General features: G+C 40.7%; 1 protein-coding gene and 1 non-coding gene across 2 annotated transcripts in view; one reads left to right on the top strand and one right to left on the bottom strand.

The window, feature by feature from the left end:
• The window catches only part of LRP2 (LDL receptor related protein 2), a 196,547-nt gene extending 170,855 nt beyond the window's left edge, over positions 1 to 25,692 (bottom strand). Inside the window, exon 1 of the mRNA XM_019727374.2 lies at positions 25,414 to 25,692. Coding sequence (XP_019582933.2) covers positions 25,414 to 25,492 — 79 coding nt within the window. The 5' untranslated portion in view covers positions 25,493 to 25,692. The remainder of the gene's footprint in view (positions 1 to 25,413) is intronic.
• On the top strand, positions 8,264 to 8,337 carry TRNAV-AAC (transfer RNA valine (anticodon AAC)). The gene has a single exon. It is a non-coding gene; the product is annotated as a tRNA-Val (tRNA).
• Positions 25,693 to 26,466: the final 774 nt, after the last annotated feature.

Consider the following 26,466-nt stretch of genomic DNA (forward strand, 5'->3'; position numbering starts at 1 on the left):
CATTACTCTGAAGTGAAGAGTACTCTACACCCTGCCCCACCCAAAAACGACTGCAAGAGAACATCTGATTCTACAAATCAAAATTTGTAATTTGTATTATACACATTTTGATAACATAATAGAATCATGATTTTAGTTTCCCTATATAGAGTCAAAGGTAAAGCTGATTTTGTTAACTTGAAAATCTATAAAACAGAATCTGTTATATTTGCAAAGACTTTCATAGTAGAATGACACTAAATCTCTTGTGCATCCTCTACTAAAATCAGTCTGATTTTAACAGACTGAGCAAAAAAGAACTTCAGAACATGCCTCTCCTGCAGGTTGTTTGTTACATCAGAAGTTCTATGACCCTGGTTTATTCTGCCTAGGTGCAAACAGCATTTATAGGTCTCCAAATCACTTCCAGGCTCTATAAATGTCATCACGTCATGTTATAATGTGACTGTGATGACTTGAAACAACTCAATAGTTTGTTGATACAGAAGCAACAACATTATACTATTACCAACTGGTACCCATGTGTACTGAAATGGTGTTTGGGCTTCTGACTACATATGGTGAAATTATAATGTCCCAATATTAAGAGTAGCTTAAATGGAATTACCATTTCAACTGCCATGATTGTCAGAAGCAAAAAGAAGAAAGGTAGAGTGTATTTCCTAACACATTGCCTAATCCGTATTTTAACTATCATAAGTAATGGCAGTTAAATACCTATTGTCACTATTATTAACATACATTTTTAACCATGCATTAAAATAGAAACTTAGAATTTTAATACTGGAAAACGGTAATTGTTTGGGAAATAAACTATACTAGAAAGTACATAGAATAAAATGTCTACCGACACACAAATAATTAAAATCATTGCTTACTGAAGTTTTGCTAGTGTTACACTTTTTAAAATGGCAATCACAAGAAAATAAACTGATATTAAGGATTTGGTCAAAAATTGAGTTTTTCAGTGGCCGTCTCAATTCTGGAAATTGGCTATCTATTGACAATCCTGAATTAGACAATGGTATTGTAATAATTGAATAAAATCTCAACTACATTCAATAAGAAATTCAGACTTTTCAATACGGGCTAAAATAAGATGTTAATGGAGAAAATACTAGACTAAGAGCCAAGAGACACATCGGTTCCAACCCCTGCAACAGCACTGACTGTCCCCAGATCAGTCTAAACTCGAAGTTCCATGAGGGCAGGAACTGCTTCTCTTATTTACCACTGAATCTTGATTCAACAAATATTTGTTGCTTAACTAACTTAGCTTGAGTGAACTTGGATTTAGAGTCTCCGATAAGCAGTGGCCTGAACTGCAAAATTTCTGACCTACAAAATCAGGTTCTGGTGAGGATTAAAGAGCTCCCTGTGAACCTTTAGCACAATGCCTGACTTCAGCAGCCCCTCCATGAAGGGGAAATGCCCTCCTGGGCACTCCCACCCCTCATCCAACTCTAACATTCAAACAGTCTAGGAAATAAAATACTCAGGGATCGATGCCTTTACCAAATAAGACCTGTTTATTCCATTAACATCTAACTGAGAAAACTTCCAAAATCTTGCCTGTAGGAGCCTCCTTGCTCATAGGAGGCTCAGCATTGAAAACAGGGATGGATGGAGGACGAACAAAGTATCTACTGGCCCAGTCTGGGGTCAAAGGCAAGACTCAAAATCAAGATTGATTCCAGGAAACAAAGGTCCAGCTAGAGCCAAAATCAAGCTTGCCACTGGTTTCCTTTTTCTTCTTCATTCATCTTTCTATTTTCCTACAATAAGTATTTTTATATTTTTGTCTATTTTAAATCATTCTATCCCAGGTGATCCTCTGGAGTCTTTATGTGGAATACTGTAAATGAATAATTTCAAGACCCAAAAATCACGATAAATACAAAGGTTTTCCCAGAGTAGACCTTAAATCATTATACTGCACATTAAACTTGGACATGGTCACCTTTTTATAGTCACAAAAGGATTCCTGTTGACCTCTCAACTCATGCCTCAACATATGGCATAGAACTGGGGACATAAAGAAATTCAGGATTTTAACCAACTGAAACGAAGCTAAAAAACTTTCCATTTAGAAAGTTCAGAAATTCTCCAGGCCCTAGGTTCAAAAGAATGAAATTTTAAGTTCTTCCTAAAAGTGGTGAGATACTCATTATCCTAGTTCTCTAAACTTCCTCTTACAGAAAAACGCTACAAGTGCAAACATATACTTCAAATACAATCATTTGTGATCATGCCTTTCTAATACATTCAAAGGAAAACTTTATCATCTTAAGTTATTACCTTCTTTCTGCTTGAATGAGAATGGATTTATGTAAACCTAGATATCCAAAAGGAGAAATAAAATATCCCACTGGCGTAACCACAGCCCTGGGCGTCCCTGGTGAGGAAAGAAAGAGACCTTACCACCCTCCTAAGTATTCTCTGCCTCACAGAGCAGATGTTCCACACTCAGTACAATCCAACAAACACACACTGACGCTCTGGCAGACCATTTGTCTGTGTGCCTTTAAGGAGGCAGAATAACAGCTGTCAGGACACTACTGGAAAGAGAACAAGCCCACAGCAATTTGGCTCTCCTAAAGCAAACGAACACAACCATTTCATTTCCTGCCAGAAACGAAGTGAGGCCAGTTCTTCCCTGAGAAGGGTTATGTTCACTGTTTACTAAGACCACTCAACACTTCACTGTTCCGTGGGTAAAAAGTTACAAAGAGGGAAAAGCAACTTAAACTTAAAAGGCTCTTCTGATAGTCCAGGAATGAGGCGATTAGGGCCTTATCTAGTTAAATGGTTCTACCTCTGCTTCATTTCCCCCACCCTGTTCTAAAAATCCTTTTCTTCTCTCTCCCTTGGATCCCCATACTGTGGCTAGAGTTTTCATGGCTCTCAACCTTTCCTGAGTTAGACAATGAATGACCCCCAAAGCCTGCTCCCAAAAGAACTTACTCACAGCAACGTTTAAGTGATTTTTAAAACCCTTCCATGGGTATTTGCACTTTCAGCAGAAAAGAGGAAGCCGTCAAAGGAATGAATTTTCTAATTGTGTCATTTTAGACATTCTCTAGCACCCGAATATCTTCCTCACCAGCCTGATGGGGCAGATTTTAGGCAGATAGAGTATCTTATCAGGGCTCCTGATATCAAATCACGTTGGTTGTGGGATGTGTACTAGGGCCATCTTTGCTGATACCAGAAACCTGTCAGCAGGGAGATAGCATTTTTCCACATAAGCACAGGCCAGTTGAAGCCTTTCCAGGAGGATTTGGTGACATCTCTAGATCAATGTCTTAGATTAATCTGGGCTAAAGGAAAAAGCCCCAAGGAAATATTGCCGAAGTAATGATTTCAAAGACCTAGAGAATTAAGTAACAAATGAACATGATTTATTGAAACACTAAGTTTCGTTCTTTTGTAAAATGAAACCCCTTACTCTACTATTTGTAACTCAAAGAACTCCTTCCACTGGAAACACAAGATTCACCAATTCCATCCAATGCACATGTGTAATCATGCATGTACACACACACACACACACACACACACACACACACACACACACACACAAAAGGCCACTGTTAGAAAGCTTGCTGATCCAGGAATGGCCTTGACATGCATTCCTAAAGATGCACTTTGGGAATGCACATTACGTCAAAGAGTCTATATTTCCCTTCTTCCATTCAGCCCAACATGTCTAAAAGTCAACAGCTTTTCCAGAGTCTGAATAACCAGGAGGCTATATACTTGATACACTACTCTCAAATTGGGGGAGGGGATTCGGTGAGGAAGGGGAGAGAGGAAAGGAAGACTGCTTAGAAGCCCAGTAACTCTCCAGAGGTAAGTCCCTAGAGTCATACAGCCTGGGTTGAAACCCCAACTCTACCTACCTCTTACTAACACTATGACAGGCATGTAATTTAATTTCCATGCTTCCGTTTCCTCATCTAAAAATGGGAATAATAAGGGCTCCTACTCATAAGGTTAATATTAAGATAGAAAAAGGACTATGGGCCTGGCACATAGTAAATGTTCAACAAATGTGAGCTATTGTTACTATTTTTAGCCAAGTGTTTTGTGATACTTTAAACACTATATACATTGTCTCCCTTTGAATTTTTCAGTTTTTTTCGTTTCATATATTTTTGCTTACACTCTAGCACTTCTATATTCATAATCTGCAACGCAGTGTGAGAATCTTTTTAAATTACCCTAATGAAAATGATAGTTGAGGTCGGCCAGTTGGCTCAGTGGTTAGAGCATGGTGCTCATAACACCAAGGTTGCCAGTTTGATCCCCATATGGGCCACTGTGAGCTGCACCCTCCACAACTAGATTGAAACAACTACTTGACTTGGAGCTGATGGGTCCTGGAAAAACACTCTGTTCCCCAATATTCCCCAATAAAATCAAATAAAAAAGTTTTTAAAAAATGATAGTTGATTCCCAAAACAGCTGATTCAACACAGAAATTTCATATTATTTTATTACATTACCACTATTTTAAATTATACCCTTTCCTTAAATAAATATTTCTTATATCCCAAGTTCACAAGAGAAACACACACACACACATATTCCAAATAAAACTGAACTAGAAAAATAGACCTTAATTCACAAAGACAGGCAAGTTTTCACACTCTTTCAAAAATACATCACTGCTTGGTATAATAAGCTAATTCTTTCCTAGTTTATCTCTCTGATTAATAGTACCTCTGTTTTTCAGACATTTTCAATAATTACATTTCAAGAGTGTTTAAAACGTTTAGTAATATAATAATAGTAATAAAATATATAATAACAATAGTAATAAAAATGTTTAACTAAATAATATTAACCAGTTGCCTAGATACCGATATCTTAGTCCAAAGAAGTTGATAGTGACAATATTTATTGGATTACTGAGTTAGACAACATGGAATTACTAAAGTTTGATCTTAGTATCTACAATCTACGAATTCTCCTCACTTCACTCTAAGCATGGAAATTGTTTCTGACTCAATGACCTTTTGAAAAAAGCTAATCATGAAGGAAACAGAGGCTACATTTCACAAAAGGAAAAGTCCTGAGTTTTTCAAAATGTAAACTGCTAACAGTATCACCCTACAGAAACCATTAAGAAAAGGTGATTCTGAGGTGAAGAACCCAGAGAACAAGCAGTATTTCTAACCTCAAAATAAGAGACTCACACATGCATATATATGGTATACATCTCTACTATATAAGGTCTTTACTATATAACGTTAAAAGAGACCTTAAAGGCTAACTCCAACATTCTTCTGGTGCATGCTGTATGCCTACAACTTCCTTCCCATCCTTTAGAATCATTAATAATAGGCTTTATCTTCTTCCATAGGATAGAATATTTGAAGAGAAAGCCAGCTATTATTCTCCAGAATCTTCTCCAAAAGAAACAGCCCTGGTTTTTCCATCATTCCTCCCATAACATGGTGTGCAGTTCTCTCATCATGCTTGTTTCTCTCCTACAAATGCAGTTCAAATTGTCTATATTTCTCCCAAAAAGTGGTCCTCAAAGCTGCACAAATGCCCAGTGTCATCTATGGTCAGGACCACAGCAGCCTACCTCAATATTCATCCCCCTTCCTCTTCAGAAACTGATCCCATTGTCACTCAGAAGAACCATGTGTTCAGCTAAAAGGCTACATTTCTCAAACTTCCGCTAAGTGTTGTCATAGGACTAAGTCTTGATCAATAACATGAAATGCAAGAAGTAGTGTTGTATTGGACTCCCAGAAAGTCTTTTTTAAAGAGAGAAGGCACACCCTTCTTTTTCCTTCTCTATTCTCAATCCCTAGCCTGGAACAGAGATGGTTATGACTATAACAGTTATTTTGGACAAGGAGGCAAAGTTAGGGATGGAAGCCACCAGCAGAGAATTGTGGAGCAGGAAGATAGGTTCCTGGTTCCCCGATTATACCATGGAAATACCAAACCAGCCTTCTGCTGCTGGTTACATAAGAGAGGAACATATGTTTACCTTGTTCTGCAACAGCAATCTGGAGTAAAGCCTGCCTCTCACCTCCCCTAGGTGATGACGTTGCTTTACTACAACTTATTAATATGTAGTTCTTTTAACTTTCCCTGAAGCAAAGATTTCTTGAGTTCTAGCTTATGCATGGCTCTGTGCCAGACACAGGATACCAGAGGAGGCGGGTATAACTCTTCTTTTTTTTTTATTAAATTTATTGAGGTGACAATTGTTAGTAAAATTACATAGATTTCAGGTGTACCTCTTAGCATCAGTGGTCCTTTTCTAGAGGAAGAGATAAAATACATACATAAATAATTATAATTCATGGCATGATGATAAGTGCTGTGAGAGGTTCAGATAACATTCAGTGGAGATCAAGAAAGGGCCTGTGGATGAAGGTGCATTTATGCTACAATATGTGGGTCTGAAGGGAGGCTATGCCTGGCAGAGGAACAAACTAGAACTGGCAGAGGCAAGAAAGTGTAAGGCATGTCCAAGAAAGAGCCACATTCTTCATCCAGTGCTACTGACACATGCCTACAAATTACAAAGATCATGCTTGAGGCAGATTATCTTTTATATGAAGCAAAAAACAAATTTGCAAGATCGTGGCACCCTCTAAAACCACTAGATGCCTCCATGGAGTCAATTCAATTCACCAGACATTCATGGAGCATCAATTGTTTTATCACCAAAGAAGAGTTTCTCTCAATCCATGAAGGCATTCTAATTTTAAACAAATGTCTCGAACATTTTCCGTATTTTAAAAAACACTTGGAGGAGATACTTTACCAATATCCTACTGGACTGGAAGAAATGTTTCCAAGAGGTATATTCTGAAATTTGATAAATTATTAGTACACAATGCAAATGTATTTCTCTTTTTCCTCTTATAATGGATCAATTTGTTTTATTAAATTGAGGATGTGTTCAATAAAAGTTACAGAATCAAGAGAGTAAGCATGTGGAAATAATAGAGCATTAGAGTTAAGCATGCAAGATTCAGAGACAAACCTACCTTGCCTCAAGTTTAATCATTTGTAAAATGGGACTAGTAATGGTATTTCCCTCCCTGGACTGTCATAAGCACTAAACGATAGTTACGGCCACTGTACCTGAGACATGTAGTAAGTTTCAAGAAATGTCAGCTCTTATTACCAGTATTATTCCTTCCTGCATCTGTGTTTACTCCCTATCAACCAAGATGGGGCCTCACAGAGAAACTATTGGCATTTGGGATGGGCGAGTTCCTTGCAGTGTGGAACTGTCCAGTGTATCGCAGCTGCTTTAGCATCCCTGTCCTCTGCCCTCTAAATGCTCGCAGTAACATTCAGGCATCGTGACAGCACCAAAAAAAGCCCCTCCACATTTCCAGCTACCTAAGGAAGCTGTACCAACTAGGAATCAATGAGCTAAACCCCCAAAAATTGTCACACACCATGTGTCCAGGTGGTCAATAACCTAGAACTTTTTCAGACAAGGGGATTCAAGAAAATACCATAAACTATTTATGAATGTAAATAACATATGCATATCAAAAAGATACGTCTACTACTCCCATAAATAAAATATATCAACTAATAAAACAAATAGTGGAATGAGCAAAAAGAACAACAAATAAAAGCTTCCTCTACATTCCGTGGTGACTCTCTGCCCTTCTGGCCACCTCCAAGTACACAAGTTCAGTTCAACCTTCATCATCTGTCATTCAGATAATTACAGTAATTCTTTAACTTATCTGGCTGATCTGCTTTTCCTCATTGTAACAAGCATTATCTTTAGAAAATGGAAATGTGATCATTGCACTTCCCAGCTTATATTTCTTCAAAGGCATCAACCTTACCTTGACGTACAAAGTCCTCCGCAGCCTAACCAGAGCCCACGTTCCCAACTCCATCTCCTGCTGACACACGTCCCTCAACACTCGGAGCAAATGCCGAATCTGTGCACTCTTCCTTGGCTTGCTCAGGCCTACACGACTTCACAACTCCCGTTCCTGCGTTCCCAAACCTCTATTATAACACCTCTTACCTTGTAGCATAATTGTTTATTTCCATGTCTTACTCATCTCTGAGTCTCCAGTTCTGGGTACCACAGGCTCTCAGTAAATGTTTGTGGAATAAATATATTCATGATCAAATTCACTGTAATTATTCACTAAAACTAGCTTTATAGCTTTCTCACCTGTTGAACTTCTCACTGACATTTCTCTAGTTTCAGGGAATAAGAAACTGCTGTAAAAGAAAAGAAACACGGGGTGGCCGGTTAGCTCAGTTGGTTAGAGCATGGTGCTAACAACACCAAGGTGGCCGGTTCGATCCCCGCATGGGCCACTGTGAGCTGCGCCCTCAAAAAAAAAAAAAAAAAAAACCCACATCATTGACTGTAATTCTTACATATTCTGCTTGAAACTTCCCACAAAGCCAAGTGTTCATCTTCAAATATACTCTTTCTTCTGGAAATGCTTCTCCTTGACCAGAGAGCACACTGAGTTCTTCTTAGACCCCTGTTTCCCCATCATTTTTATTCTCAGAGTCATATAGACATCATCAGTCAACTCTGCCCAGGACCAAGCTTACAGGAAGCATGTACAGGACACAGGAAATGGAAACACTGGCTCCATGGAGAAGGTTGCCATTCTCTGTAACACGACACTTTGGATCTGTGCTTTCGGGACCTGACAGGGGAAGGACCAAATGTTCTGGGAGTATAAAAGCAGATGACAAGCCCTGTCTCCCAATGCCCCCTTGTCTGATAGCTTGACCTCCTTAAAAAAGCTGGTCTTTCCCCTGCAATTTCTATGGATAGAGGATTTGACAAGTGGTTCCTTTATTTCAAAAGACCACAGCATGGTGGCTGCTCTGATACACTGACCTAACCCAAAGCGGGTCAACTATGAATGATTTAGCACCAGGTTCCCTATGGGGCCAAATGTTTACTGAATGCTCACCAAGTGCCAGGACTTTACAAGTTCTTTAAATGTCCTTTAAATATTCCCAGGAACCTCTGGGGTAGAAATTACTAACGCCGATTGCATAGTGCAGGAAACAAGCTCAGAGAGGTCAAGTGGCCCAAGGGTACACATCTGGGAAGTGATGGAGCTAAATCTCCAAGCTCCCACACCAGGCAATGTCTAGCACCAGAAAGGGTTCAGCCACAGGCTAACTATGTCCGGGGTGGATCCCTGAGAATGATGCTTCTTGGGCAGGTGAAGAAGAAGCATGGCCGGAGTTTCTACAATAGCAGGAAGAACCCGCAGTTTTGCTTGGCAGCCGGAGATTTAAATTTACATCACAGGTTTCAGCTCATTCCCACAGCTTAGCCTACCGTCTATACCGTCAAGGAAACTAAGAATTTTCTCTCTATAAAATGTGAATGATTTTAGCATAGAATGCCTGTAAATATGTACTAACTCTTCAAAAGTTATTCAAGATGCCAAATGTTCCTTCTTGAAGCAATCCTAAACAAACTCATATCATCCTTCCTGCAATGCAGACCCCCAGGTGTTCAATGCCTTTCAGGAAACGCAATGGCAGATTTGAGGTGAAGGGAGATCATTTTGTAATGTTCTTGCTTACACGCTTCATTGGCGACCAAGACATCATAAAATCATGTAAGCAGGAAGAAAATCTTCAATTATAAGGATTCTAAAAAGTAACAACATATTAGTTGTATATTTGTATGGTATTTTAAAGCTACAATCAAGCTTTACAGACTAATGCAATCAATATACCCCAACATTTTTTATAAATTCCCTCTAAATGGAGCACCCAAAGTATCCATTCAAATTCACGTCTAGATAAAAGCCAAGTTCTGTTTCATTTTATTATATCTTCATTCGGTTTTAACTTAGAAACATAAAACGCTTTAAACTTAATAGTAAAAGCTTATCCTAGAGTGAGTTTCATCATTACTTGCTACCCCCATTCTCTTTGAATATTATGTATACACTTACTTATTAAGTTTTATTTCCCTAAATCATTCTTTCAAATTGTGCTGAGATGAAAGAGCAAAGGTGTCCTTCGGCCTTCTTTTCCTTAAAACCATATATTAAAATTACCCTGGTGTGTTCCTCTGAACCTCTAACTAGCTTAAGAGTTCTTATTTGTAAGAGTAAAGCTGGCAGGGAGGGAATGAGATGAGAAGAAAATCTCTAATTTGTCATCAATAAAATAAATCAGGAAATAACCTTTAATCTTAAGAGTAGAATTTACTGATTTAGTCATTTATTTACAAAACTGATGGAAATTGTTAACAAGGAGTTAATTGATTTAAGTCACCTGATTACCAGTTAAGTAACCACACTGACTTAATCTTCTTTGAAAACATCAACTAATCATTTCCCAGGTGTCAAGGGGTAAATCGTTAAATTAAAAAATAAACCTCTGTCCTCCGCTCCAAGGGAGATTTCTTGAGTATGTTTTCTTTGCAGATTCCAATATAGCAAAGAGACAAGTGCAAGGAAACTTTTTTCTTATATAGTTATACTGAAAGAGTTGCCATCTTTCCAGAGTTTTTTCCTCCATATAATAAAGGGGAAAAAATCAGCCTTGCAAGCTTACCATTCATGTCACTTTGAATTACTTCAAAAATGAGCTAGGAACACGTCTTGAATAAAAATGAACAAAAGAAAGGAAATTGAGACTTTCATATGGGAAAGTGAGTTTTCAAAAAAAGAATTTAAAACCTACTGTTTGTAGGATGTGTCTACAAAGCAATAGCCTAAGGGAACTTGGGGGAGGTGATTGAACTGTTCTAATCCTGACTGTGGGGGTAGTTACACAAATATATACAGGTATTAAAATGTATAGAACTATACACATACATCAAGTCAAATTTAGTCTATATTAATCTTTAAAATAAAATAAAGCACTTCATTCATGCTAATACTCAAAGCCCGCCCCTATGAGAATTGCAAAATTTTATTCCCTTCTTGACTGATAGAAAAATTAAGGCCAACCCTTTGCTCCCCACCTAATAAAGGTGGGGGGGGTGGGGTCCTAAGAAAACCAGCAGTGTTACAGAAAATCAGAAAGAATACATGCTATGTGCCTTCTGTCAATCCAGTTCTCAATTAGTAGATCCACTGCTTCTCTGCAGGAAAAACAGAGCCAATTGTGTTTGATCTACTAATGTACCCACAGCAAGAAGGATGTGGAGGGAAGCAAAGTCCCAGGTCACTGTGACAAATCATGCCTAGGCCTCCCAAAGGGAAAGAGTGCTAGGGCCTTAATAAAACGCCATTCTTCTTCCCTTCACTTTCTCAGTCCTTCAATCACAGCAAAATACTTGAAAAATAAATCTGGATTACAGTGGGATTTTGTTGCACATTTCACAGTCAGCACAACTATTAAAGACCTCTTTGATTTCTCTTACAGGGAAATGAAAGTGTTAAATACAATATGCGTTCTTCTTAGCTCAAGTCCTGCTTAGTTCAAGACCCATGTTTTCTCCTGTCTGAGCTGCGGAGTTTAATTATTTACAGCAAGAAGCATCTAACTTGCTGTCTTCCAGTTAGCACGTTCAATTTTTAAACCACGCATTTTGTTTTTCACTAGAACCTCAGTTTCCAATGATTACTTAGCAAATTCTTTCAACACCTCACTGCACCAAATATTGGGGAAGAAGTAAATTTTTACGTCAGAGTGAACTGAACAAAAAGCAATTCAGAGTTTGGTACGTAAAAATTAACTATTTCGCAATTTACTTGGGAAATGTGTGTATTTTACTTTTTTCATTTGCAAATTATTTTTTGTTGCATACTAACTAGAAAAAAGATAGGATGTCCTATCAATAGTCATCATTATGGTCTAGAAAAATTATAACTTCCAGGTATATTAAATCTAAGAGCCCCCTCTCAGTCTTATTGGCACTGATGAATCCCCAAGGAATGATTGATAGAATCTTGCATCTTTATTGTTTTAGGGTCAACCACTCCTTTTGTTCTAACAATCCTATTTCAACTGAGCTAACTAGAGGGAGGAAAGCCAGGCTAGAAGGTAAGTTCTATCTTTGAGGTCCACTTGATAAGATTCACAGCAGAAACTCTCCATAGAGGCATCCTAAGAAAAAACACATGCAATGATACATTTTGCACCAGAAAAGCTGACTTAGGCAAAACAACAAAAAAGTGTAAGTTGGCTCCCTTTCAAGACTACCTCTTACCTTCTTACCTTCTTTCATCTCCCACCAAAACATACCTGCATTGGGTCTCATTTTCTCTGAAACTTCTGTGGCAAACATTTACTGTGCTTTACTATCTCAACTAACTACTTTACCTTACAGGGGTAAATATTTTTGTACTTTAACCAGAGTTTCAAGGGGAAACATGGTCTTATTCTAAAGAACTGGCTGTAATGGTGACAGAGCACACATTTTTGGCCAGGGTGAGAGATGCTTTGGACTCAAGAAACCTTTCAGCACATCAAACCCACAGACAAAGGCCTTCCCCATCTCTGTAAGAGCCGCCTCCTCAGATGTAAAGAGACTCAGTTCTCAAGTGGTTATTGATCACTTTCTTCTAGAACTTTGAATAACAGAACTTGGTAGAAATTTTTCCATCAGTATTAAACAACAACAACCTTTAAAAATCACTGTCATCCCTAATGGAAAGTTGGAATAGAACTCTATGCATGGGTAAGCATCTTTTGAACTAAAAGACATGTAATTATAGAGACAAGGACATCGCCAGATAATGGAATGCTAGTATATGAGAAAGCCAGCAGACAGGGATGGGTCAGTACCTAAAGAGCATGTAGACAAAACTAGGTTAAAGTAGAAATGTACTCTTCTCAACGGTAAGCTGTTTTGGACAGGCCTATATCGCAGGAATCTCTCTATCCTTTGTTGTACCTAGTTACATCATGTCTGGAACATGATAAGGTCTAGATAAACATGTATTGAATGAATGAATAACTGCCAAAAGTAGCACAAAAATGTCTAAGAGTTGGGTTGCAAAGGTGCTAACCTCTAAAATGAGGTCACCTTCTCTTAATATGAGCCTCATTAAGTGAGGCTTTGTCTGATTGCATAGAGGCACTATCTTCCACTTGCTCTTACTTATCCACAGTGATAACATGGAAGAAGGACTCTAGGTTCAAATCTTGGTTCCACCACTTAGTAACTGGATGGCTTTGCGCAAATTATCTCACCTGCTTTTGCTTGGTCTTTTATCCATAAAATTTGGACTGTTAATGAAGAAGCAGGTAAACTAATACTTGTAAAACACTTAGGACAGTGTTAAGCACATAGAAAGCACTCCAAAACATTTAGCCATAATTATCTAATTCATTCCCCCACGTCTCTACCCTTACATGAATGTAACTGAGTCATTCCTCTGCCTCTAACCTATTTGGTCATGGTTAAAATGGAGTCCTCAGAAGAATGGGGTCTGAAATGAGAAAGATTGTGCCCAGGGGACAAACAGCCATGGGCATTTTTCAGCATTCTGGGGCTATCTTTGGTTGGGCCCGTTTTTCCTTCATTCGTCAGGAACAAGATCCATGAACATCCTGACTAGATGTGCAATGTTCTTTCCACCACAGTCCAAGCCACCTTCTTGAGTAGAGAAACCACTACCCTCAAAAAGGGCCTTTTATCTGACCAAGGCTGTTTTCACTGTGCTGTGGTCTCAGACAGTTGTGTGTGTGTGTGTGTGTGTGTGTGTGTGTGTGTGTGTGTGTGTGTGTTCTGTTTAAACACAGAACAACAGTCCACTAACATAACGGTCTAAAACTTTGGCTTATCTCTGTAAAATCTATTGTATCAAATCTGTCCTAAAAATAGCAGAATGCCCACTTCTTTATGTATGGGAGATTCTCACAGGATAATGAAGTATCTGGGATGCAAGTAAAAAAGACTGATGCAGAATCAGCTACTCTCAAACACATTGGGAATCAGCAGCAGTTGGGGGCAGCAAGGCGGAGGAAAGGGGACAGTCAAATGGAGAGAAACAGCGTTGCTAAGCCACTTGTTTTCATAGAGACAGCAATTTTCTTTTTTCTCCATCAGGTCTTAATGGGGCCTCCAGGAGCTTGGGACAACACCAGGGACATGGTAATGGACTGAAATGCCCTTTCTTAGCTTTACCATCCCTGATGCAGCATCTATCCACTCATTCAACTTATATTTATTTATTTAGCCCTATTCTGGATACTAAGGATAAAGCAATGAATAAAAAAGATTAAAATCCTTACCCTGGTGGAATTTACATCTTAAGGATGGAAAGACAAAAATAAATAAACAAAGTACAATGGAGAAAGGCAATCGGGAAAGAATCAGAGAAGGCCACACTAGGAAGGTGACCTATGAGCTGTAAGAGGCAAGGAGCAAGTAATGCACAATCTGAGAGCAAGCAAGTACAAAGGCCTCAAAGGCGCTCACTACTGGGGAAAAGCAAAGCTGTTACTGCACATAGAGCCCTGCGAGTGGGGAAAGGGAGGAGATAAGGTCAGAGAGGTAACATGGAGGCAGTTGGTTAGGGTCCTATGGACCATTGTAAGGACTTGGACTCTGACTCTTTATGAGATGGAAAGCGATAGGGGACCCACCGGAGTCCCCTTCAAAGACTCTGCATGCAGTCAGCTCCTTTGGGGTCCACCTCAGCTATAGAAAGGCACCTTCTCAAGATCATGCCCTTCCGAGGACAGACACATCTAGTAACTAAGGAAGGCCACTTCAGCCTGACACAGAACATGCACAGTCAACTGTTGCCCCAGAGACCCCCCTTTAGATGGACTGAGGCCTTGTCATAGTTCAACTTCTTCTGCCCATCTCTGTGTTCTCTTTCCTTCATGGACATTAATCTTAATTAACATCTTGCACTTCAAACTCCAACTCAGTATCTATTTCTGGACAACCCAATTTGTATGTGACGGAAACCAACTGAGCTTTTGAGCAGAGCAGTGACATGATCTGACTGATGTTCCAAAAAGGTGTCGAGCATAGACAGAAGGGGAACAGGAGGAAGCAAGATGCTCAATAAGGAAGCTATGGCAATATTCCAGGGAAGAGGGGACTTGAATCGTGCACAACAAGTGAAGATGGTGAAAAGTGATTAGACTCTAGATAGATTTTAAAGAATGAAATAATGGGATTTTCTGATGGATTTGGATATGAGTCATAAAAGAAAAAGAGGAGTCAAAGTAGAGTCTGAGGTTTGGAGTCTGAGCAAAGATGGAGCAGCCATATACTACGTGTGGAAGTTTATGTGGAAAGCAGGTTTGGGGCATCAGTGAAGATCAGGAGCTCAGTTTTGGACAGAAGTCTGAGAGGACTATTGGACAGTCAGGTGGATGTGTCAGACAAGCAGTTGGACATACGGTTCTGAAGTTTAGGGTAGTGGTCTGGATTAGATTCATAAATCTGGAAGTTGTCAGCATACAGACGGTATTTAAAGCCGTAAGACAAGATGAGGCTACCAAAGAAGCAGCAGATAGAGAAGCAGATGACAGAGATGAAAAGAAGTCAGGGAGATGAACAGGAACAAGCCTGAAATGCCAGGGAAATACTAAGGAGAAGCCAGCAAGGAAGGAAGGAAACCCGGAGAATGTGGTTTCTGGGAAGCCAAAATAGGTGTTTCAGGGAGGAAGGCACTGCTGAACAGTTAAATAAGTCCAGAGCTGAGAATGAATGGTTGCAATTAACACCATGGAGTACATCAGTGATCTTGGCAAGAGAAATATCTGTCGGAAGGAAGGTGGCCTACATGGCATGAATTTGAGGCAAATTCGAGCAGAGAAATTACAGTGGATATAGACAAATATAATAAGGAATTTTGCTACAAAGATGAACAGAGAAAATAGGGTGACAACCAGAAGAGAATGTGGGGCAAAGAGGATTTTATAAGACAGGTGACAATGGCTGTAGGTTGAAGTACAGGTGACGATGGCTGAGTTATGGGCATTTGTAGAGTTCTCTTCTGATTGCTTCTGTTTTCAGATTTAGAAGAAGCAACATCATTTGAACAGCTGATAATGGAGGTTTGAAGAAAGAGAGGATGCAAGGAAGTAGGAAAGTGAGTGGTCTAGCCAGGCAGTAGGTCTTAAAGTTGAGATGAATTTAAAGTGCGACGAGTCAGCATAGTCCTGTGTTTTTCTCCTGGCACATTCAGCGACAGCAATGCAGATATGGAGAATTAGACTCAACCAGGACTACGGTTTTGCAGAGCACAACAGAGCAAGATAAAGGTCCAGGCTGCTGAGGACATAGTCAAGGAAGTGATGCTAAGGATGGGCCACAAAATATTGCTGAGGAAGTAAATAAATGAGGGATTCGAAGGACAGTGAAGAGATGGTAGGATCAACAGACTATAAGTCCCAGTGGGGTCAACAAAGAGTTGGATTTAGGATATAAAAAAAAATCCTATAAGGTTTCCCAATACTCCATTCCAACCATGGAATAGAGGTGGCTTAAAGCAGACAGACAGCTGCTTTAGATGCCAGTGGGCTCTGTCAGGGATACTCTGAGATGAATCCATGACTTGGGTTAGAAAGGATTAGAAGACCAACAGTTGTTCAACTCAAAGAATCTAAGGTTCTTAGATGGGAGGAAGGGCTTTAAGAGTGCCCAGGGAAAGAACAAAGAATACAATTAAGACACAAACAATGGCTAAAGGGAGAGATTGTCACGTTGGCCAGGAAAGATGTCCAGTGATGGGGGCAGTACTTCCTATCACCTTCAGATGTGAAAGAATAGTTTTCCTTGTCACTGTAACTACCTTGCAATTTCCCCACCCAAAAGAAATAATAGATTTAACAGTTCTACTTCACTGCCACTGGAAGTAATTGGCCATGGTGTTAGTTCCTCTCTGAGTTTCAGTTTACAAAAGTAAAATAAAAGAGGTTACCTAGATCAGTAGTTCCCAAGCTGTCTGACCCTCAGAATCACCTGGAAACAGAAAAAAACAGATTCCTATACTCCTGATTTATAAGTGTAGGTTTTGGCCTAACTATATATCTTTTAAAGCTCCCTAGGTGATTTTGATGATATGCCAAGGTTGGGGAGTTAACTAATTTCTATCTAGGGCCCTTAGCAATTATAACATTCTGTAAGTTGCAATGACAGCATGTTTTGAGAATATAACTGAAATCTTCTCAAAGTTGAATTGCCCCTCGATCAAGACAACATGTAGCCCCATTTGCCCTGGCAGCTATAATATAACAATATAGGAAGCCAGACTGAAAACCAAGCTGAAACCTAGAAGGGAGTAGAGTCAAGAAAAACACAAAGAAAGAGAACTGGAGCCCTGACTGCACCTCACCTGAACTCCTCTCTGCCTCAGAAGTTTTTACTTACAAGAGCCAATAAATACCCTTTATTGTTTAAGCCAGTTTGCAATGGGTTTTCTATTTCTTGATCCTCCACACCCTTCCCCAGATCAAAATTAAACCAGCGTGGAAGTACATGCAGGATTTTCTCCTCTTTTTTAGTAAGAGTAAAATGTAGGTAAGATTGAAATATTTCAAATAAAAGTTGAAAATAAATTTAACTTAAATTTAACTTTATCTGAGGATCACCCCATGAAATAAATGATTTTTTTTTATTTTTTAGCCTTTACTCGGAAGTTTCTCCTTGTTAATGAGATTAAAAACCAAAAACTTGGGCCCAAAACGACAAAACAAATCTCTAACACTATCAGACAGGATGTTTTCATGTGGGAATCCAAGAAAGTCTAACATAACAGAATTCAGAACTATAGCTACTGTCTTCTTCCCCCTTTTCAGATTTCCTCAATACCTGTTGAACCCTCAAAAGTAGATTAAGTTGTTAATGTGAATCAGTAGATCAGTGAGTAAAGCTTATTTTCAAAGTTACTAAGAATCTTCATGTATTATTGGCTGATAGCACATAAACTTAAAGGAGACCTCTGGTATTGCTTACAAACTTGGATCTCAAGATCTGGACAATAAACAAGCCATTGTATCCATGGTAACAGTGCCTTAACTTTTCAATGAACAGAATGGTAATTACATTTACTCCTTGCATTCATTTCTCACTGTTTCCAATAACCTTGGGGGTCAGGCATGACCTGAGGGTTAATGACCAAAAGCATAGGGATTTCAACATGAAACTTCACATTGTCTAACCTGTCATTTTTTTCTAAGAGACTTGTATTTCCTTGCTTTGGCACTGCCCTAAGTCAGAAGTACCCGAATATAAAAGTTAACCATCTTACTTTTAGAATGATAATGTTTCTAGTTTCTCAGTATATGCTATTAGAAGTAAGACTTAAAGACAAGCAAAAAAACAATCAGCATAGAATGCATATATTTAGTATTTCTGATTTAACCCAGGGATGTGTGAAAGATACCTGGTATACTATACGAGTATATGGAAGAAGTCCCTAGGGTAAATGCTACAGACTCTTGGATTTGCACCAACATGTATTCTGTCTCCATAGAAGTATCTTAATATGCCTCCAAACCTGTCTTCTCTCTTCTTTCTCTCTACCCCATCTCATAGCTGAGGTCTAGTGTCTGGAAAAGGGGCACAGTATTAGGAATATAAACAAGGGAGCAGAGTAAGTTAGGAAAGGAGCATGGGCCTAAGATTCACTGGAAACTGATATCATCCAATGAACTCAAGAGCTCCTGTACTCTAATCTTTCAGCTCATTTTCCAGAACTTTCCTGTCCATCACAAAGGCATTCTCCAAATAAGAATTCTTTTTTCTTTTTTTTTTAAGATTTTATTGGGGAAAGGGAACAGGACTTTATTGGGGAACAGTGTACTTCCAGGACTTTTTTCCAAGTCAAGTTGTTGTCCTTTCAATCTTAGTTGTGGAGGGTGCCGTTCAGCTTCAAGTTGTTGTCCTTTCAGTCTTAGTTGTGGAGGGCGCAGCTCAGCTCCAGGTCCAGTTGCCGTTGCTAGTTGCAGGGGGCACAGCCCACCATCTCTTGTGGGAGTCGAACCGGCAACCTTGTGGTTGAGAGGATGTGCTCCAATCAACTGAGACATCTGGGAGCTCAGCGGCAGCTCAGCTCAAGGTGCCGTGTTCAATCTTAGTTGCAGGGGGCAGAGCCCACCATCCCTTGTGGGACTCGAGGAATTGAACCGGCAACCTTGTGGTTGAGAGCCCACTGGCCCATGTGGGAATCGAACCAGCAGCCTTCGGAGTTAGGAGCATGGAGCTCTAACCGCCTGAGTCACCGGGCCTGCCCCAAGTAAGAATTCTTTATGCTACAAATAAACCTTCTCGAATTCCTTCTTTCTCCTGTTCTCCTTCTAAACTTAAAGCTGCAACCTGATCACATGAACAGAGTCCCATGTCTTTTGTTCTAATGTTCCCAGTACTTTCCCTCCTTCAATTCATTGAGTTATCTATCCCAGGACTGCCTGCTCTTGAGAAATTTCTATAGCCTTTTCAACTCTGTCTTCATATATAAAATGAAAATATAACATCAGTTGGTTTTATCTACTAAGGTGTAACCTGTTGTTTTTGTACACCAACATCTAGTCACCATCCTCCTGGTAGTTTTACCCGTTTCCCTCTGGGGTCCATCCTTAGTCCATGACTTCAAGGACCATGCGTGTGACCCAAGCGTAAGCCATGGGCACACTTCATGGCCCTGGATAGACTGATTGGTTCTCCAATGAGCATCTGACCTAAGCAGAGCCCCTAAGATGCACCTGAGACTTCTGCTGAGAACAATTAAAACAAACACTCTTGCTCTTAACTGGTGGACATAACATGAAAGGATATGGCTCCAGGAGTCACAAACAGCCATCTTATAACAACAGAGGAGAACAAGTTTGAGAACTGTCATCTCAGAGCCAGGAGATTGAGAGAGAAACCAGATCAGCATGACATAGACTGAGCCCCCATTTTATAATAGGTTGAGCCAAATGAAATTGCCAATATTTCATTATTTATAACCTAGAAACACAGTAATCCCATAAGGTTCAACCCAATAGCTGTATCTTTTCAATTACATACTTTAACAAACTTCTTTTTTGGCTTCAAAGCAGTTTAACTTAGGTTTCTGACATTTACAAACATAAAAGTCCAGACTAATATGTAAAGTTGTTGTAGCAACTTTATGTCAACATGCACAAGTACATCATTCAAAGGACTACTTATTAAAAATAAAAAATGGAAAAAATAAATAATGGAATATATATAAAACTTAAATGCTTGATGAGGGTAATAACGATGGATAGAAATACATAGGAGACTTCACAGTCTGAAAAACTTTTCACACTCACTGTCTCACTTAATCAGCACAACTACCTAATGTGCCCACTTTGCATATAAGAAAACTGATCCAGAACAGTTGAGTATGTTGTACTGAATTTCCCAGGTAGTGAATGGCAGACTTGGGATTGAAACTGAGGTCTTCTAACCCCAAAATCTCACTCTTCCCACTTCATCTCACAATGCTGAGATTATTGAAAAATTGCTTAGGAAACATTTGCCCAGATCCCTATGGAACACATGAAGCACCAAAAAAGTCTCTAACATTTCAAAACAACTACCAATCTGATCATTTTAAAGAAGCAGCCCAAAACTGAGGCTGAAACATGTCAAATCTTCCTAATGTTGGTAAGATCCTGACCAGGGTTATTAGAAACTAGTAAACGATTACCTAAGAAGCTTAAATGCAAAGTTGCTGTCTACTATAACTGTAACCTAGACCCCTCTTTTCATTTCTCATCCTCCTTAACCTCTGTTGTATTGGTACTACTGACTCACTGACACACTGGAAACACTTCATAAATGCTTTTGTGGAACACCACAATGCTGACAATGTTTAAAAACTCCTTAAGATCACAGAGTTAATAGCGTATGATATGACCATTTGAGTTATGCAACAAAGGCTCCATCAGACTCATTTTCGCCATCGTAGAACAGGGCTTCAAAATTAGTACCTTTTTAGTTGTTCTATATCATACAGTCAACTGTGAGAATCCCTTTCCTTTCAATTCAACCAACTTTTGTAAGCACCTTTACTTTTTACATACTTTGTTCTAACTACCAGAACTTAACAGAAACCCCAAAGCTGATACAGCGGTACCTCGGTTTTTTAACATAATCCGTTCTGGAAGACCATTCGCATTCTGAAATGTTCGAAAACCGAGGCATGTTTTCCCCATAGAAAGTAACGCAAAATGGATTAATCCGTCCAGACCTTTAAAATCAACCCCTAAAACTGCAAATTTAGCATGAATTTTACTATCTAATGATACCACAGATCCATAAAATTCATGGTGTTCGTAAACCGAAATGTGCGTCAACAGAGACGTTCGAAAACTGAGGTACCACTGTATTATAATGTGCTTCAAATAACACAGGAAATAGACCTAGGCTCCCAATATCATTATTAAAACTGATTTAAAATGTAATTAAACATTATTTAAAAGTGAACAATGTTTTTAGGATGCCTGCTTAAAGAACGTGGACACTGATTCACCATGACCTAATAATTATTACCTTGAATAAAATTAAAAACCTAGTCACGTAGCAGCCTGCACTATGAAACCCAGAGATCTTCAGGAATTTGCTTTGATGGGCCAAGATTTTGACAAATGGACCTGAGGGTATGGTCTTTGGGAGTTGGAGCACTGTGATGACGTAAGTTCTAGACCAAGCTGAAAGCATCCGGTGGATGGTCGCATTAATCTATCATACGATTCCTCTTAGGCCTGGGATAGGTGACCCATCCAACTTTTTAAGCTTCACCAAGATTATATTTTCAACATATTTTGCCTCATCTGATAAGTCAGGATCAACAGAAAAGGAATCTAGAAAATTCCTCACCAGCCAGGCTGGGGAAATTCAAGGGACAGGTATATAAACATGGTTAAGTGGCAAATGAGGAGGCTTGGGTTGATTTTAGCTCTAGTGAAAACCATAAGCCCTTAGGCAAGACACTTAACTCACATTCCCTCTCACTCCCTTCAGTCCCCTCCCTTCCCTCTGGGGTTTAGTTGCTTCCCTATAAAATAATGCAATTAGACCAGTTGATATCTAAGGTTTCCTCCAGCTATAAAAGTATAAGTTTCTATTAAAACAGGACAGCCACATGATTGAAGGGAGTTTAAGCAGAAAACCTATAAAGACAGGCAAGGAAGAACTTCAAGCAGAGAAAGAGAAGCCAATTGCTGTGAAATAAAAGCTGCAGTGAGGTATCAGAGATGTGATAAAACCAAAATGTTGCATGTTTGTTATTGGTCCCACATTCTTTTAAACATAAACTTCACTGGAAACTGGAATTGTCATAAAAGCTGATATTAACTATAAAGGGCATAACCAACCTTTTATTGGATGAAAGGATTTAACTTTGTTAAAGATCAATACCATTTTCTCAAAAAACTTCAAATCACATCCTTGGATTTTGGGAATTCCTCAAATGAAATATTAGTGAAAAATGCTTAAAGACTTTCCTATGTGCATTTGGAAACTGAAAATATGAATAGTGAGCAAAAGAATGTTACTTTAACTGTTGGACAATTTAATAAATAAATATTTGCTAGTTTATGATCAATGTCTATATGCCTTACACCATATTAAGCACTTTTATCTCTGTATGTTGATAAAAAACACCACAGAATCAATTATCTTATTATCATATCAATTTTGCAGATAAGCAACCTGATCAATGCAAAGTGAAGTGACTTCCCCAAAATCACACAGCTAGAAAGTGGCAAAGCCATTGCTGGGTTCAGGCTTTGCAAAACTTTTTTTAAAAAAGCATTATACAAAATATGAAGAAAGTGCAAATAATTTTTATCTGCAGATGTGCCATGATTATTTAAAAAGACAAAGGATAAAGCACTCAGAGTTCTTTTCTAATGATACAAAGTTTGCAGTAAGATCTTACCTAAAACGTGGTGCTAAAATAAGGGCATTTACAATGTCATCCTACTTTACTTCATCTGATAAGTCAGAATCAAAAACAAGAATCTAAAAATCTTAACCTTCCAGGCTGAGGACATTCAGAGAACAAGTACGTAAAAATGATAAAGTAGGAAGACTGGGAGTGAAGATACTTGGGTTTAGGTCATAGAAATGTGAAAAGAATTTCTGAAAAAAAATGTCTACAGTTAGGGAGCAGCAGGTGGATTTTACCTCATGTGGCAAAGACTTACTTACAAAATGTCCCTCAGCTTCTTTAGTCACCTCACACATGGGTAGTAACTTAAGGAGCACAATATTTTTCATACAAAACAAAAGAAACAGAAAAACACAGAGAGAGCCAGATACTTTAGCAGTTCAATTATAGCCTCCGGAGTCAGACTTTCTTGGATTGCCTCACAGCTCTGCCATTTTCTAGCAATGTGACCTTTGGCAAGTCACTTAATTGCTCTGTGCCTCCATTTCCCCTCTATAAAATAGAGAGAGTAAAAGTACCTACTTTAAAGGGGTCTTAGGAAGATTAGATGAGTCAATAAGTATAAAATACTTAGAACAAGACCTGCCACACATATAAGTGTATATGTTACTATTACTATACATATTATGTTATACATTATTATTATAGAATAAAAGACAGATGGATCTAAACTACCAAGAAGAGTAAGTATAGGTTATTTGGCGACTAAACCACCAATCTAGGGGAGAGAACATCTGTTTTAGTTGTATGGGGACAACCCAGATGTATCCCAGATGAATCCGGATAAGATTTCCTTTTGCCAGGCAATAACAGGAACATATAGTAAATCCTATCCCTATATTTAGGACGAGATATATATAACCCTAAACGCTGAGGCAAACCCTCCACAATAATAATAAATCTTCTTTCTGTGTAACCAACACTGAGAAAAGGTGTTCAGAGTAAGAATTATTAACAGCTCCCCCTGCCTCTCCTCCCTTTCCAAAGATTTTTACAAGACCAGTGGGATTTGTTGGCGTTTCCAAACTTCTTCCCAGGAAGTCTGAAATGGGTACTGCTAGGAGTTGCTGTATAATTACTTAGTTGATTCCCTCTAAGGAGCTTACGCTAAGAATTGAGGAAAGAAAGCAGATTAACCATTTGAATACTTGCCGCGGCCCATCCACAAGCCCTCCCCAATCTCCGCCATAAATGGGGGTTTCTACAGTCCTCACCCGTCAACCCCAATATGTGATCCAGGAAAATCAATGTATTGCTTTGACTAATCCTACAACAATAGGGGTTTCGTTTTATTGTGGGGCAATTAAGTTGTCCGACGTAAGGAACAGGAGAGAGGGTGGTACTCTCCCATCCCCACAGACAGATTAGCCCCCGTGGAGGCAGCAGCGTTCTCTGTCTGTCTGGTGGTGGGTCACACGCGGCTCCCGGCTGCTACCTAGCAACGCAAAGCCGGGGAGAGACCTCGCGGGTTCCCCTGCCTCCTCCTCTTCACACTTCCCATTCATCCCTAGTGCCTAGTGTTTCTCTCTCTCTCTCTCTCTCTCTCTCTCTCTCTCTCTCTCTCTCTCCTTCCTTCTCCTCCTCCCCCTCCTCCTCTCTCTCTCTCCCCCCCTCCCTCCCTCCGTCCTCTCCCTCTCCCTCCCTCCCCGCTGCGCTCCCGGTCCTCAAGCTCTCTCCCCTTCTTCTCTTTCTTACCCTCTGTACTTGCTCCTATTCTCTGTCCTCTTCCCCCTTACAGTTTTTATTCTCTCCACTTCTTCCTCCCTCTCTTTCTCTGCCTGTTTCTGTAAAAACGTAAACTCTCCGACAACCTGAGAGAAGTTCGAAGTGTTTCATACCAGAAACTTTCTCCATTCGAGCGCTCAAAACTCTGGCCGCGCAGACGCGCCCCATTCATCAACACAAAAGCCCCCACCACCCGGATGGAAAGGAAAACCTTTCAAGAAAATGCTTGAGTGTATCAGCCGCTCTCTCAGCCAATCCCACTTCCCAGCCTTATCTTGGCTCGCAAGTGATCTGTATCAAGATGCGGTCTCTTGGGGGTCACCGCGGGACCAAGTTTCGCTGGTGGAAAGAGGCGGGGGTGCTTTCGCCCGCAGCCTGGGCGAGCAAAGGGATCTCCCCCGCGGGGCGCTGCAGGTGGAAAACTGAGCAAGGAGCAGCGCGGAGGACCGCTCAGCCCTGGAGAGTATAAACAGGGGCAGGGGGGAGCACAGGCTGAGCACTGATAGGGGAGACCTTCATTCTCAGGGTTCCAACCGCAAAGTGCTTTCCAGAAGAGTCGGTACAAACTCGCGTGGGAACAAAGACGGGGTCCCCGTGGGGTGCGCTGTCACCAAAACCGGCGGGGCTGCTTTCTCAAGTTTGCGGCTGCTCCGTTCCCGGGCGGGCAAAGGAGGGGCGCTCCTGCTTGCCTCTCACTGGGCAACCTGAGCGCCCCCGGGGGAGCCGCTCCGGCGCCGCCGCCCGCCCTGGCCCTGGCCGGGCCTCGCTCTGCTCTGCCCGCCTGCGGACTCGACCCTGTCACCGCCGGGGAAGTCCGGCGCTCCGAGCGGAGCTCAGCCGGGAAGGAGCTTACCTTGGCCACTGGCCGGCGCCAGGCAGGCAGCGAAAGCCAGCAGCAGCGTGCACGCCACTGCCGCCACCCTGCGCTCCATCCCGCCGACGGCCGAGGGCTCCGGCCTCGCCGTTCCTTCCCTGGGAGGTGGGCGCGCGTCGCACACAGCAGCAGCAGCAGCGCTTCAGCTCGCGAGCGCTCTGTTAGACCCGCGCCTCGGCGGGCTCCTACTAGCAGAAAGCTGGCCCGCCCGAGGCGTCCCGTTTTTCTACCCGCGCCAGTCCCCACCCTCCAGACAGTGCATAAAGCCCTTTAGACCCGACCGCCCCGGAACTAGCATGCGGGAATCCAGCGGGGAAGGCCCCCTGCCGCCCGGCCCGCCCCCTGCATTTTGCCGCTGAGAGGAGTGGGGACTCGAACGCGTGCTCACACGTGCACACTCCACACGTACTCAGTCATACATAGTTTCACACAATCGCACACACTCCTCACTGTCACGCAAACGGACACACGCAGTTCACGCGCGCGTACAAACGCCTCAGTCACACATACACGTGTGCGCGCACTCCACACTCAAAAACACTGACACACGTGCACGCAGACTTCACAGCTACATACTCTTCATTCAGACGCGCTCACACGCCTCACAGTAACACACTCATATGGGAACACGTACACTGATTCACACACGCAGGCACGAGCTGTCCTAGCCTCTCCGCAGGATTTGCCTCCGCACAGAAGTCGGGTGGGCAATCCACGGGGAAATGTGCCTCCGACACAGTTTTAAAAGGAATAAAAATAAGAGAAGGAAGAGAAAGAAAGAGGAAAGGGAATGAGTTAAGAGCCTGCTGGAGAGATTTGTGATCATTCTCTAGTCTGCAATCCCTAGGCTCCCTCGGACACCCAGAGAGTTCAGGCTTGGAGATGGAGTGCTCTGTGTTTTTACGTTGTGGAGGGGGTTGACTCCATGTTGGGGAGGAGGTTGGATCCTTGTTTAGCTTTTCTTAAGCACCATATCTACAGGTGTCACGGCCAGATCGCATTTCTTACAATTCTGTTCATTTTGAAGTAAAA

Source organism: Rhinolophus sinicus, linkage group LG01 (assembly GCF_036562045.2).
Source record: "Rhinolophus sinicus isolate RSC01 linkage group LG01, ASM3656204v1, whole genome shotgun sequence".
NCBI lineage: Eukaryota > Metazoa > Chordata > Mammalia > Chiroptera > Rhinolophidae > Rhinolophus > Rhinolophus sinicus.